The sequence below is a fragment of the Brachycentrus maculatus genome, unplaced genomic scaffold (assembly GCF_059751285.1).
Source record: "Brachycentrus maculatus isolate JH-2025_06_01 unplaced genomic scaffold, ASM5975128v1 h1tg001891l, whole genome shotgun sequence".
Taxonomy (NCBI): Eukaryota; Metazoa; Arthropoda; class Insecta; order Trichoptera; family Brachycentridae; genus Brachycentrus; species Brachycentrus maculatus.
Window position 1 is genome coordinate 1,613 of NW_028282460.1, and position 14,967 is coordinate 16,579.

At 38.6% G+C, this 14,967-nt stretch overlaps 1 protein-coding gene across 1 annotated transcript; it reads left to right on the plus strand.

The window, feature by feature from the left end:
* The first annotated feature begins 3,249 nt into the window (after window positions 1-3,249).
* On the plus strand, window positions 3,250-4,628 carry LOC148298535 (uncharacterized). Its single transcript, XM_088276811.1, has 3 exons — window positions 3,250-3,376; window positions 3,605-4,084; window positions 4,570-4,628. The coding sequence occupies exons 1-3, from the start codon at window positions 3,250-3,252 to the stop codon at window positions 4,626-4,628; spliced, it is 666 nt and encodes a 221-aa protein (XP_088132937.1).
* The last annotated feature ends 10,339 nt before the right edge of the window (window positions 4,629-14,967 follow it).

The following is a 14,967-nucleotide window of genomic DNA, read 5'->3' on the forward strand; positions in this document are numbered from 1 at the left end:
AGATATGTTTTTTCAATATATTTTCGAGTTAGTATGCTTATTATGTGGGGACCAACTGTCTGTTTATAAGCAGGTTTATACATTTTGTAATGAAACGGATCCTCGAATACAGTTTTACTAATCTTTTTGGACTGTTTTGGGTCTTTCTTTTTATTGGTTTCGTCTCTCTTCTTTTAGGGATTTGGCTTTGAGGAGTTTGGCTTTTTGTTGTTGGGCTTTAAGCTGAACATGAATATGTAATTAATTAAACTCACATAATAAATATCATTGAAAATACACATAAGAGTTACCACACAATTAAACATAATCATCAGAAGCTGCCAGTGTCGAAGTGGATTGATGAAATGCCCCACTTTTCATAAGCCACGATGATCCTGATGTTTGATATATCTCATTTATATAATTGCTGGGATTTCCTTGTTGTTGCTAACTATTGACCATCATGGGTGAGTGCGTATGTTGTGATAGATTATATATATTATCGCCTCCATGATTAAAGACCACGACTATTTGGTTAAATTGATTCTGATTGGGACTTCGGGGGTCGGCAAAACATCCATACTCACTCAATTCGCCTAAAACAAGTTCTCGTAGAACTATTTGACCACTATTGGCGTCGATTTTAGGTTCAAGACTGTCAAGATCGATAATAAAAACGTCAAGTTCCAAATATGGGATACGGCGGGCCAATAGAGGTTTCGGACCATCACTTCCTCGTACTATAAAGGCGCTGATGGAATTATCATGGTCTATGACATTACCGACCCGTCCACACTCGAGGACATCGAGCAATTCTGGATTCCTGAAGCCTACAGTTATTGCGATCGAGGCATCGACGTTGTATTGCTTGGAAATAAATCTGACTGCCCCTCCAAAATTGTGGAAAGCGTAATGGACATTATTATTTAGAAATTAGCAGCGATTCTTGAAAAGAACAGCAGTTTCAAGCATGAGAAAGTTAGCGCAAAATAGGATAATAAAGTATACGAAAGCATTCGAGACCTAGGGCTGAACATCATTCGCAAAAAAGACGGAAAGAAGGGTGAAATTGGGTCTTCCATAGCAACAACAGGCTCAAACTCTGGGGCCCAGAGCCAGCAGGCGGCCAAGAACAGCCAATCCAAAATCGATCTCGGTGCGAAAAAAGAATACGACCTGAAGTATAATAAAAAATGTTGCTGAGCTAATTAATCCTTAGTATCAAGGCGATTCTTATTGATTTAGCCAATTATTTATTAATGCGCACGCAATATGCGGCTTTTAACATTAAAAATTATTATAAATATGCCGAGCCCGTTGAGGAGGAGGGACAAACTCAGCCCCATTCGCAATCTTTAATAATAGAGATCGCCACTTATGAGCCGCAAACTTCAGACTATTCATGAAGAGGAACAGAGTGAACTTAAATACAAAACCACATACAATCCAACACAATTATCATCGAACGCTCGCTCTGGTGGAATGAGAGGCTATATAGATGAGCCATATCGAAGCAATATCCAAAGCGACTACCTTCTGCGGGAGGACTATAGGCCTTTGACTTTCAATCAGGCGATATTATAATCCGAGAAACTCAGACAATAGTTGGCACTCACGGTCTATGAAAACTAAAAACTGTAAACAACTATCACGATCCTCGGCGAGACCTACGACAAAGATTTGTCGAGAATCAGAATAGAAAATGATAGTTTGAAGAAGCAAGTCGGTGCTTTGGAGTTGAAGATGTACACATAAGCCAATTAAATAAAGCAAAGATACAGCCTCATGGCCATGGAGGATGCCGATGTGGCCAAAAAAGTGTACATGGAGGACCTGTCCAAGGTTATTGCATCTTTAGAGTCAGCCAAAGCTCTATTGGCATAAAAGTCAGATGAGATTAGTTCTTTAACTGCTGTCTCGCAGGAGATTTCCATCGATCATGGCAAGCATCTGCAGCATTTAATCTCCGAGAATAATATTCTGAGAAACAAAATCAGCCTCACCGAAATCAAAATGAGCAATTAGGTCAAGCAAGCCGAAAACCATAAATAGCTAGAAAAATCCAGGACGCATGGAATCTTAATCCATTGCAGGTAAAGCAATGCTTATATGGAAAAATATGTGCAGGAGCTGGCTGAAGGGCTCCTTGAAAAGAACATCAACATTGAGAGCTTCACCAAGGAAATAATGAAAATGAAGAAAAGCATGGAATCCAACGAAAAAAAGTTTGAAAGCCAACTTTCTAAGCTACAGCTTGAGAAAGACAATGAGATCAGCGGGCTGGAAGCATCCTTAATGAAGATGGAAAAGTATTATAAGGAGGAAATTGCGGCAATGTGCCGGAGATAAATGGAACTCCGATAGGTTATTCTGACCCGAGAAAATGAGCTGGAGAATTTTTCAAGGGAGCTGAGCCACGAAAAAGAGATTGTCAAACAGAAAGACAAGTAGTTGGCCGAACTGAAAGACAATTTGAGCAGGCTATACGAGGACCATGCCAAATAAATCAGTAAAGTCATGTCGGACTCAAGGACCAAGCGAAGATCAATAAAAAACTTGTCCGAAATATCTTCCTTGAGAGATTTGTCAGCCGATGGCAACAGCCCTGTCAAGAGGAATTTAGTCAGGCAAAACAGCATGATGAATGAAGCCGCCTAGGGCTCAAGTGGACAGCTTTATACTGTTCGCTAATAGAACGCCTTATCTAGAGTAATTGGAGAAGAATCAGATGAGGATGTGGACATGAAAGAGCTTGTTTTGCACTACTAGAACATCATTTAGGAGCTTAAGAACAACAAGATGCTCGAAATGAAGCTAGCTCATGACAAAATCGAAAGGTTGAACTCGAACTTGAACTCAAAGCAGCAGGAGGTTTTGGAAATTTTATAAAGATTCTCCCCACTGATGGAGCTGAAGATGAACAAGCCAAACATTGAGGAGGAGAGGAAATCGAAAATAGAGAAACATCTGAAGTCGGATGTTGGTTTGTTGAGCGTTCTCCTCGACAAATACAAAATCGCTTCTCTATCCCAAAAATGATTAAAACTACTTATCTTTTTATTTTAGTTTACGATATAATTTTAGGTTTTATTGAGCTGTTTAAAAAATTAATAATAAAAATTTAAGGATAAGTGGATGTAGAAAAATAAAGAGAACGCAAGCTCCCAAGGCTTTGGGGATCGTTTCATTCCAACACAAGTTCGGCCATGTGCTTTTCAGGTGTAATCCAGCATTAAGCGGTCCTAAACTGCGAAAACAAGCTATGAAGAGATGTTGGAGAGAAATATATTGACTCCCTTGGACTCCAATTTCGCTAACAAAATTATGAGCTTCGGGAAGGTGCCAACCGAGATCGTTGAGCCAAAATCAGCGAAAACTACCACAGCTAAGACCATTGGTAAGGATAATGGAGGCGAAAAGAGGATTCGTAAGATCAATAAAAAACCCTATAAGATACTCGAAGCACCGAATTTGCAGGACGATTTTTACTTAAACTTAGTGGATTGGTCGGATAATAACCAAATTGCTGTCGCCCTTGACACTTCACTGTATATATGGTCTGGATGTTTCTCGGAGGTCAGCCAGCTCTATGAAGCTTCGCAAATTAGTGACTATATTTGCTCAGTTTCGTTCTGCGATGAGAACAAGGTGTCGATTGGAAACAGCCTCGGCCAAATCAAACTTTTTGACATTGTCAAGAGAAAGCAAATCAACCAATTCGACGGCCACAAAGGGAGAGTTGGAAGTTTAAGTTGGAATTCCGGACTCTTGGCAAGTGGATCTCGAGACGGAACTGTTGCCACGTGGGATCTAAGAGATGGGTTGGTCAGCCATTATAAAGCTCATAGCCAAGAAATTTGCGGACTCAAATGGAGCCCAGAGGGCAACTACATAGCGTCAGGAGGAAATGATAATAAGCTAGTGGTCTACTCGGCCAAAAAGGGCGGAGAATTAATAAGATTCCACGATCACCAGGCAGCCGTGAAAGCTATTGGATGGTGCCCGAGTAACCCATCGGTACTAGCTTCAGGAGGAGGAACAGCAGACAGGCACATCAGATTTTTCTCCACCCATACAATGAAACAGAACCATTCCATCGATACAGGTAAACATCATTCTTATTTAGGCTCTCAGGTTTGCAATCTTGCGTTTTCTAGGATATCGAATGAACTAATTTCGACGCACGGGTACAGTCTGAACCAGATAAACCTATGGGATACGAGCAACAACTGGGAGAGCAGGTCAGTCCGGAAGGTTACCACTCTGACTGGACACACCTATCGAGTTTTGTATTTGGCTGTGAGTCCTTCAGGCGAGTCGATTTTGACTGGGGCGGGAGATGAGACTCTTCGGTTTTGGAATGTCTTCGATTCTTCTCACTATAAGAAGGAGGAGAGGCTACAGTTTTCTGTCGACCTTCGTTGATATCATAGGTTTATTTATTTCATAGTTTTGCTTCATTCGGGTATTTATTTAATGTTGTATTATTTACTCGCATCCTATGAAAGCCCCACACGCTTATACCCACCTGATAGACTTTACTCACTCTGCATAGGCCTGGAACTTAATATATGTGTTCATTCATTATAGATCTGCAAGCAGAAGCCAAGTTCAAGCACGGCCCTCAAATGAATTCGCAATCGATGTGACACACTAATAATGTACATAAATTTAGAGGGAAATAGCATATAACACAAGTGACAGGTGGGTACAAAAATATCCTTAAAACAGAATAAAATCTAAAATAGCAAATGCCAATTTGTGATTGATAAAATTGAGTATGCACAAATTATTTAATTAATAATGGCAATTATATTGATTAATTAAGGCTATTATTAAATAAGCTATTATCCATACATTCCAGATATAATGTGAGCCCAATTAAATTTGCCTAGGCTTGTTTGGGAGTGGGAGTGAACACAGGAGATAGTTGGCCCCAACGGGAATATTCTTTGGATGACTCCACTCATAAATATATTATATTGATGGATTAGAGAAAATATAAATCATCATGCACTCACACTATCACGTTTTTATACTAAATATAAGCTTTACACCTTCATTTCTCCTTCGTTGAGGGCGATTCGGAGAAACTTCTCAGCAGCACACCATTTCATGAAGACTGTGAATGCTTATTTCAGGCTCTATGAATTTACACGCCAACCCAGTGCTTTTGGACAGGAAATCTCTCGCACTTGTTGATGTTGGATAAAAGTGGCACACATAATGGACTTGCGACTGGTTCCAGGCCTTTAGTCCGAGTAAGTACTTATTTTGATCACTTTCATAGTCCTTGGTGCATGTTTCGCATTGGATTTTTGCACATAATTTCGGAAGCAACTTTAATGTGGGCTGCTGGCTTACATAATTTGGACCTCGTCTGAAGGGAATGGTCAAGTGCAGTTCCCGAATATTGGCTGAGTGGGTCCAAGTTGATTGAGAAGTGCTGGACATGTCGGAAATTTGAAGAAAAGAAGCCTTGTTGCCGCACAGGAAGAAACATAAGACCCGAAGGATATTCCAAGAGAAAATGATTGATTGATTGTTCATGCTTCATATCATTTCATTGCATTCCTTCGGATCTAATTATTACTGCCAATAGATGCTAATAAATCCAAAAGCTCTGATTAATTGTAATATACTTCGCCATTATCATCTTTAAGCCAAGGCTTAATAATGTTTCACATACTAAATGATATTCATCACATTCAGCGGTCACTATCGAAATCAAACCGAGGAGAGTTCATTGAAATTTTCGACGAACCATTTTGCGTACTGGGACTCATTCCCGAACTACTACCCCACTCGCCAGTACCTTGCATCATACTTGGCAATGCGGTACAGCATCTTGCCGAAGTTTTATTTCTGCCTCGATGTGCCCCAGATCTTCGCATTCACAACCCTGTTCACATTAACTTCCGGCTTGATATCCCTTATTATGATTTACTCCCACCATTCTGACATCAGTTCGACATTGTCTTCGATCAGTTCGTACATAAAATAGAATTAGTCGACGTTACCAAATCTGTGGATGTTTTCAAAATAGTCCCTTAGTAAGGTCTTATATACGGGAGGGTTCTTTTCTTTGAATTACTTGCGAAAAGGAAGCAGTCCACCCACTGGGTTCAGCTTTAGGAATTGCTGATAGAGAACTACTATTTTTTTCGGGCAGTCGAAATTTACTACTTAGAGCAAATAGGGTTTAAAAGTCTCCTATATTTTTATTCCCAAGTCAGAATGAGTTTCATAGCTGAGTCGGTATGCATTGTCATTCATCAACTGCTATAGAAATCTGATAAAGGCGCGTAGGAACTGTTCTTCCCCAAACGCTACTTTCATCATCTCCGGGTCATTTAAATAGCGAGGCAACAGGAATTATAAATCACTGAGGACCAGCTCAACAAGGACAGTGAAAACCTAGGCTGACTCAACTGGCTCAAGGATTCCAGTGATATCTGTTAAGTATCTCATAAAGTGAAGCAGATCGTTGTTCTTGCCAAGCATGTCGCGGATGTTGGCGACAATTTTATACACGAAATTCAACTGGTTTTCAGATATCCAAATCATGGATATGACACTAAAAAAGTCAATGCGCAGCTTCACATATTCGGGGTGTACGAGCATGGTGTTGTCAATATCTCGAGAAACCTGCTCGACCATCAAAAAATACTTGTTGAAGGATTTGTGCTTTATTTTGCATAGCTTGGTGAAGAGGGTCTTGAAGAGCTCCAGGCCATTCTAGATCAGAGTGATGTTGGATATTGAGAAGATGTTGACTGTGTATTTGATAATTTCGGTCAAAAAACTTTCAAAGCTCATCTTCAGACCCTCCTCCATAAACTTCCATAAGTAGGTCACAGAGACTCCGTCTTCCACATCTGACAAAATCTCGCTGATCAAAACTGTGAGGTAGTGCAGAGAAGCAATGGTGCAGGCCGAAATTGCTGCATGGAAGAACTTCAATATTAAATGTGTTTGCTCCTGAGAAGTGTCATGTTGAGGCAACAAAAGGGCACAAAGATGCAGCCAAAACGTCGATGAAGACTTGTTTAATTATTCGAAATTCAATTCCTTTAAAAGCTGCAGGTTTTAGAGAAGGTGCAGCTCGAACACTTCAGGGACTTTTTGAAAGATTTATGTAAAACATTCCACCTCTAAATTATTATTTTATCCGAATTCCTTAATCATTCTATCGTTCTATTCGTTATTTAGAAGTTTTTGAAAGAACAAATGCAGTATTTACTGGGCTGCCATGGATATTTTGTTGTTTAGTGAGGCTGTGTTTGAAATACCATTCAGCATTGTCATCAGAACGTCGAAGATGAGTCGTATTTCGTTCCTCTGACCGTCTTCAATCCTGGGGCTGACTGCTATCATTGCTTTTTTGAGGAAGTTGAGCAAAGTGTCAAAGAATATGTCCTTGAGGTTTTCGTAATCCTTCTGCGTGAAGACTACTAAAATCTTGATAATGATCTTCGTCAGACACATGAAGTAGTATTGGTTGAAAAACTTCTCTTCTATTAAAATATTGCTGAGGATTTCAATGCTTATTTTTCGGAAGTTGAGCCTCTCGTCTTCCCCCGAGAATATGTAATCATTTGTTGTAATGCACCGGCCGATGATTCGGATGAGGAGGTTCATTTCTTCACTGACTTCACTCGGCTCGTTTGCCTCTTTGATTAAGTCAATGAGATACCCTGAAAGATCTATAATGATCGTGTCGCAGAGAAAGCCTCGAAAGTACGTCGGGAAGTAGATCTCTGTCAGAAGCCCTGAAATATTGTCATGAACTTAATCTTCGAACTAAGTCTCGTGCACTCGCAGAGTATAAGGATACATCAAAATCTTTTAAAGTAAGCTCACAATAGGATGCAGTGTTCCCCATAAGCTCCTTCGGTTTTGGCTTCGATTGTACATATTGAATGTTATTTTTATGCGCTCGATGGTGAAGTTCAAAATAAAAGCCAAGTGGTGGCTGCGAAATTCGTAGACGTGCCGGCGAAGCAAATAGTAGCTCGTGTAGAAGGTTGCACTTATCTTATATTCGAGCAGGGACGCCAACACCTGAATAGACGAATGGTTAAATGGGGGGAGTTCTTTGATGTCTACGGGGACGTAAACCAGTTCGAACACTTCAGAGTCACTTGAGAGATTGCAGAAGCCGGGTGATGGTATGAAATTAGGGCAGACCTATTTCAAAGCCAGCTATATTTGATTTTTCCCCAAGGGGATTTCACTGAGGCATTTGATCGAAATGGCTACAGCATCCAATAGGCTCCGATAAACATGCTGTGCTAGTTATGACTGCAGATTGGTGGCAAGCTCCCAGAATTTGGTAATGAACTGGATTAGAATATTCTTTTGGATTTCTGTGCAGCTGCTTTCAACTGACACAACTTCGGTTTCCGCCTCGACGAATTAGTTGGCCGAGATCTTTTTGATGACGATGGATGAGACCACAAATATCAGTTACTGCGAGCGGTAAAATTATCGAGCCATGGCTTAGAACTCGGGGGGGTTAAAGACTGAGACGTAGAGTTTGTTGTAAATTGAGATGTTATTAGTTGCCAGGACCTCTCTGGCAAGATTTGTGTATGCCTCCATTTTATTATGATTTTGGCAGATGAAAAAGACTATAACTAACACAAACACGCACTATAATATAATTACATCACTACACTCATAATTCCACTCAATGATTATTTATTTACACTCGCCAAATCGTAATTACACTCACACAATCGCATAGTTGCATGATTGCGAAGGTATATCCATGTGTAATGACTCATTCTGTGTTTGTGTGCATTTCTTTAATATTCATTATTACTATATCACTAGTCAGTTAAATTAATCGAAAACGCAGATGCGATCAGTGTTGGCTCGACTGGAATAATAAAAAAAATCAATTATCGAATCATTTCTCAAAGACTACATATATAACGCAGAGGGAGAATTCCTAAAAGGGGTCCGTGAAAAATAGTATGACTAGCAATAAACCTATCAAGGAGAGTTCCATCCATCAGACGACGAAGAAGTTCGAGAAGGCACAGGAATATTCTAATCTACTCATGGGGACATATACCTCGGGCAGTGGGCCGATGATACTTATGATGGCTAGGGTATCTACATTTATGCCAATAACCAAAGGTATTAAGGGTAAATGAAGCAGGGCCTTAGGGAGGGCGACGGATCTTTCTTCTATTTAGATGGAAGAGTCTATAAGGGAGCGTGGAAAGCCGATTTGAAAGAGGGTTATGGAGTTTAAAAGAGTTAAGATGAGCACTACTATTAAGGATAATGGAGCAATGACAAAAAAAATGGCAAAGGCATCGTCTGTTTTAAAGAGGGATCGAAATACGAGGGCAACTTTAAAAATGATTTACCCCACGGATACGGAGTTTATGAGAACAGCGTGATGAAATTCGAAGGAATGTTCGAGTATGGCAAATTTCATGGTGAAGGTGCAATTACTTATAAATCGGGAGAGAACTTCAAGGGTAAATTCAAAAATAATTAGAAATCACATGGAACAATGAAATATCGCAATGGGGATGAGTACTAAGGTAAATTTGAAAATAATTAAAAGTCTGGAGAAGGTTAATATCTCTACAGCTCTGGCGATCATTACGAAGGTGCATTTCAAAAGGACAAAAAACATGGACTTGGGAAGATGCTGTTCAGAAATGGAGACAAATATTAGGGAATGTGGTAAGCAGGGTTGAAACACGGAAAAGGATCCTATCGATGGGCAAGCGGGGATTATTACGAAGGGGGCTTTTGGCTCGATAAGCGGGAAGGAGAAGGAATCCAGCATTTCCATACAGGGGGACGTTATGAGGGTTACTGGAAGAATGATAAAAAAGATGGGGATGGTTCACTATTTGTATGAGGAAGAGATTCAAATGAGCCAACCAATAAGTGTATGTGTATGTATATTAATATTTATCATGAAAATAAATGCGAAATTGGATAAATATTATCACAATCTTGTTATAAATCCCGAACCTTGCAAGCACTGGCATCCTCTTCCACAGCTTCCACAGACGGCATTGCGATTGTGGCCATAAGATGATCCAGCAGATTGAGCAATACTTCGAAATGCTGGAAGGGAATTATTATGCATATTATTTTTCACTTCGCTCATCTGAAATCTTTGGGCTAGTTAATTCCTTTGGAAGTGAACTTGAGGTATTTGCACATGTTTTTGAAAATCATGGTGAATAACAGGACTTTGGACAAAATTACTATATTATCATAATGAATACTTTTTAGGGTTTGCATACCTTTGAGGAATTTCAATCCTGTTATTGGCGTGAGTGCTGTTCTCAGCCCTGAGAAAATTGAAATCATTAATAGCTTTGCCATTCGATATTGAAGTGCTTTCATTCCGATTTTTAGAAAATGTGTTGCCAACGTGGAAAGAAGATTATTGGTGGATTGGGAGTTTAGGTGCCTGATTCCATGGAGGATTTTATTGAATGTTACGATTTAAGGAATTTTGTCCTATATTTCTTGTGGTTGCATTATTTAGAAAGGTGCTATTCAGAGGGATGGGTTATTTCGTATCGATATTGTTTCTGCGCCATTAATGCTGTTGAACTTATATTCTTAATTTGTTTGCTTCGATCGAAGAGCTAAGCTAATTCATTCTTCTTTGTAAATCCTTAATAGATTGCTCATTGCCATCACGATGTAGCTGCGTAATAGGCTGAATATCATTTTATCGGACTTAATTTTTATGGAATTTATCCTGCATGTAATCATACTTCTTTTAATGTTAGTGCTCGTACTTGCTGAGTCGGTCTTGATTCCGTAGCTATTCTAAAACCAAATCTACTTTCTTTTTAACCCCTTATATCTAAATTTCAATGTTTTGACTATATTCACATTTGCTTCTTTATTGTTTTTAATTCTGCTACTTTATTTTCTTCAGCTATTGCAACTATTTTTCATATTATAGTTTTCTCTTCTCGAACTCTCCCAACAACTTTAGCTATTGCTATTGCTATTTCTCTTTCTATTATTTTTGATCACTTTCTTTCTTGAGTTATAACTATCTTTGGCGCAATTTGATATTCTACAGTTCGATTTATCTTTTGTTCGCCATGTCTCTTTCATACTACCGAAGTTTTTGCATTTATATCTGTATTTACATTTCTAATCTCATCTTCATTTATGTTTCTGTTTCCTTTTCTCTTTCCCTTCCTATTTTCATTCCTTTTTATTTTTATTTGAATTTTTGAATTTATATTTCTCTTTATTTTTATCTTTATTTTTCTATTTATTTTTATTTTTCCCATTATCTTTTCAGTTCTCTTTATTTTTCCATTTCCTTTCTCATTTCCCTTTCATATTCCTATTCACGTAACAGTTATCTTTGATATGATGCTTACTATGCCTGTTTCTTTTGTAGTTAGAGCAGGATAAGTTGCTCATTGTTTGATTTAATTTGACTTATTTATTTGCGTATTTTTAAAACTTCCTCCATGAACTTCTTCATTACATTCTCATTTTGAAACTCTCCAAGTTGAATATTAGAGTTAGAATGATTATAATGGTGTGAGGAGGTTGTTTAAATTTCATACTGAGGGCCTCTCTGTGTCTTTAAATCAGTTATGAGTGCTTAAAGTCGTGAAATCTTTCGATAGACTTCCGAGTTTAACTCCTCATCTTCATCAATAGAATTTTTATGAGCCTTCAGTTTCTATACAATTTCGTGTAAGACACTTGCTCGAGAAAACTCAGCCTCCGAGTCAACCAAGCGTAGTGACTTATTTTTTGTTAAGCTTCGCGTTCCATCATACCTGCATTAGGCAATTGCCTGGTCTTTAATTTTATATTTGTTATGATTGCTTGACCTGCGATGCTGTTGCCGATTTTCAGCTGGCTTCACTCCATCTAAAACGAAGCCACGATGCTGCCGATGCTGAGTTGATTGTTTGATTAGAAATTGATTACCCTCATAGTAGTTCCTTTTGAGAGCATCCCACATCTCAATGAAATTCCGAGTAAGTATGCAGCAGAGACTGTTTTATAGATACTAAGCAGCCTACTGTTTTTATTGGTTGTAAAGCATATCTTAAGATTAGTTTCCAGCCGAAATTGGCCTATAGTACTCAATTGGGTGAATATTTTTCATAATCGCAGTTTGCACCGAAATATACTACATTGATTTGAAATCAAAGCAACGACATACTTTCAAAAATACAGTTTAATTAATTTAAATTACTATCTGTTTGATAGAGATGCCTTCTCGTCAATATTCATGATATAAATCTAACACCATAATTGCTTGTCCTTTTTTAATGTGGATATTTCAAATTTTATCCTCCTCTATTTGTTCAGCCTGAGGCACTTGTCTTTTGCCTTTCTTTTGTGATGAATTCCTGGATTTGATAAGAATCAGAATAGAAACCAATAAAATTCCAGTGAAGCTACCATTGTATAATAGAATCCTTCCCATCTTTTTGGTTTTTGTTTTCATGACCGCAAAGCCGACCAAACCGCATAGCACAGCTATATGTTTCCATTGTAATTTTTCACTTAAGTTTCGCAGAGCTGGCCCATACATTGTGATTTCATGCACCTTTACCTCCGAATCTTCATATTACTTTATTTTGTCCCATGAATTATCTATTCTTCCATACAAATTGACTCCTTTTTTCTCGTCTCTGTTTATATTTTCATCGCCATTTTCCTGTTCATCTCCATTTTTTAATGTCAACAATGAAGTATTTATGGAAAATTAATGAAGTGATTACTCATTTTTTTCAATTAAAAGCCTCTCAATTTTTGATGGAGCTAAACGAAGGATACCTTTTGTGTTGATTGCCTTTATAAATTCTGGTGACAGCTATTCAAAAACTTTATCAATTTGTTACGGGTGTGGCTTTAAAAGTGCTCCTTTAATAAAAGCCCCAATGATCTTTGTAATATTCGGAAAGTATATCAAATCTCGATAGATATCCATTATTGATCTCTGCAACAGAACTTCCTTCATTTTTGGACTCACAAAGTGAACAAAACCTATGTTGTTATGAATCTTACTTTTCGATCGAGCATAATTCCATTGTAGAATGAGAAGGCCTAAGACAGATGCAACCAAAATGAGAAAAGCAGCAATAACTGGCAACGAGAACAATGAAAATATCAGAAAAAGGACTGATAATATGGCGACCATCGCAAGAATTTGAGATTTGAGAACAAACAATCTGTCTGACATCATAGCAATTGTTAAATTGTTATTAGAAGTGAAACCAATAATAAAATTATGTATATGGCATCCAATTTATAACACTTTTACGACAGTTTATTCTTGATCACAATTTTGAATGAATGATGAACAAATTAGGTCTTATATAAAAAGAATCACATCCAAAGTATGACTTTGCTGTCTGTTCCAATACTGAAGATCCAAGGTTGTTTCGGATGAAATTTAATGCCAGTGACTCCATTGTGATCTATTGTGGTATGTCCTTTCAAAACTTTTAAGGGTAGGATCACTGCATCGTTAAAAGATTCATTATCGATTTTGAAATGGAAAATATGGATGGTGCCATCACTGCTGCATGATCCCAAAAGAGGATAATTATCATGAAAGTGAGTGCCTATAACTCCTTTTTGATGGTACTGCATTGTTTTGTATGGCTTATTGCTCAAATCTAGATCGTAACACAGAATCTAATTTAAATAATGATTACTTTTTGGGTTTAGGTGCCCACAACGATGTAGCCGCTTTGAGGGTGAATCGACATGCAAGAGTAGCTATTCATACCAGCTGAAAGTTGCTTCATTTTTTATAGTTTTTCCAGATTGAACACCACAACCTTGGAGTTTGTGAGTATTAATATTTGCGGTTTCTTTGGGTAAAAATGAACTTTGCGGATAATGCTGCCTCCTTTGATGAAGTTAGTTTCGGTGCCTGATTCAGAAATGCGATGAATGGAAATCACTTCGGATTTTTTCACAGTGTCTGGGCAAATAGTGATGAAATAATCCCCCTTACTTTTCTCAAACTCGACATGAGTGATATCGTTATCGAATGTGAGTTTCGCTCGAAAGCCTGATTTGTATTATTTTGAAGTTTCGCTGGTCCATTCCCAGATAGATTTCTCAATTTTTTTATAAAGCCCTTCGTTGAGCAGTTCCAGCCCTTTGCTGCCAATTGCTTTCTAATATTTCCAATGAAGGACTTCCACGATAGATCCATGGGCGACTGCCAGGAGATTTCCGATCGACCAATCTAAGCTATAAATAGGCTCTTCGAATTGCTCGACTAAGAGCTGACGAGTGCTGGAAACCTCCCAAATTATCAGCATGCCTTGCTCATCTCCAGTGGCTAAGTAGTTGCCTGAGGAGGACACTGACAGAGATAGAACCGGCGCTTGATGGCCCAGAAACTCAATGCTGATGGCCGTCGGGAAAGGCTTTAAGAGTTTGGGATCAGGTAGTTTGGGTATTAATGAATCTGGGTCGATATTCAATTTTTTCTTCTTTACTCTAGGGCATAAATACAAGTCCAAGCACCTCTGGAATCTTTCTTGAATCAATTTATCGTAAAAGGGAATTTTTCTCATTCGGTCGTAAGCTGCAGGGATGAAATTATAAGGCCGGTCTTCCTCATCAAGCTCCTGCCACTCCTTCAGCTCATCCGGAGTCAGGAGAAACTACTTCGGGGGGTTATATGATTAGTTGTGATCCGGCAATTTTTGTTTCATTGGAGCGATGTCAATGACTCCTCTCTCTGGGATTGTTCCCGAGGCCCATGCGTCAAACAGCTAATCTTCTTTGTTGGTTTTCTATTCTTGATTCCAAGGAATCCTGCCACTGAGAAGTCCATCCAATATCTTGTTAACTTTCATTCTCTCCCACTTGGAAGGCATAAAGTTTCTTTTGGCTGGGGGCATGGCGTTGATGGGGAAGGGATCGGTGTGCTCGGTTTCGAAGCTATAATCGGTGTTGGCGATGATGGCTGAAGCCATTTTCCCA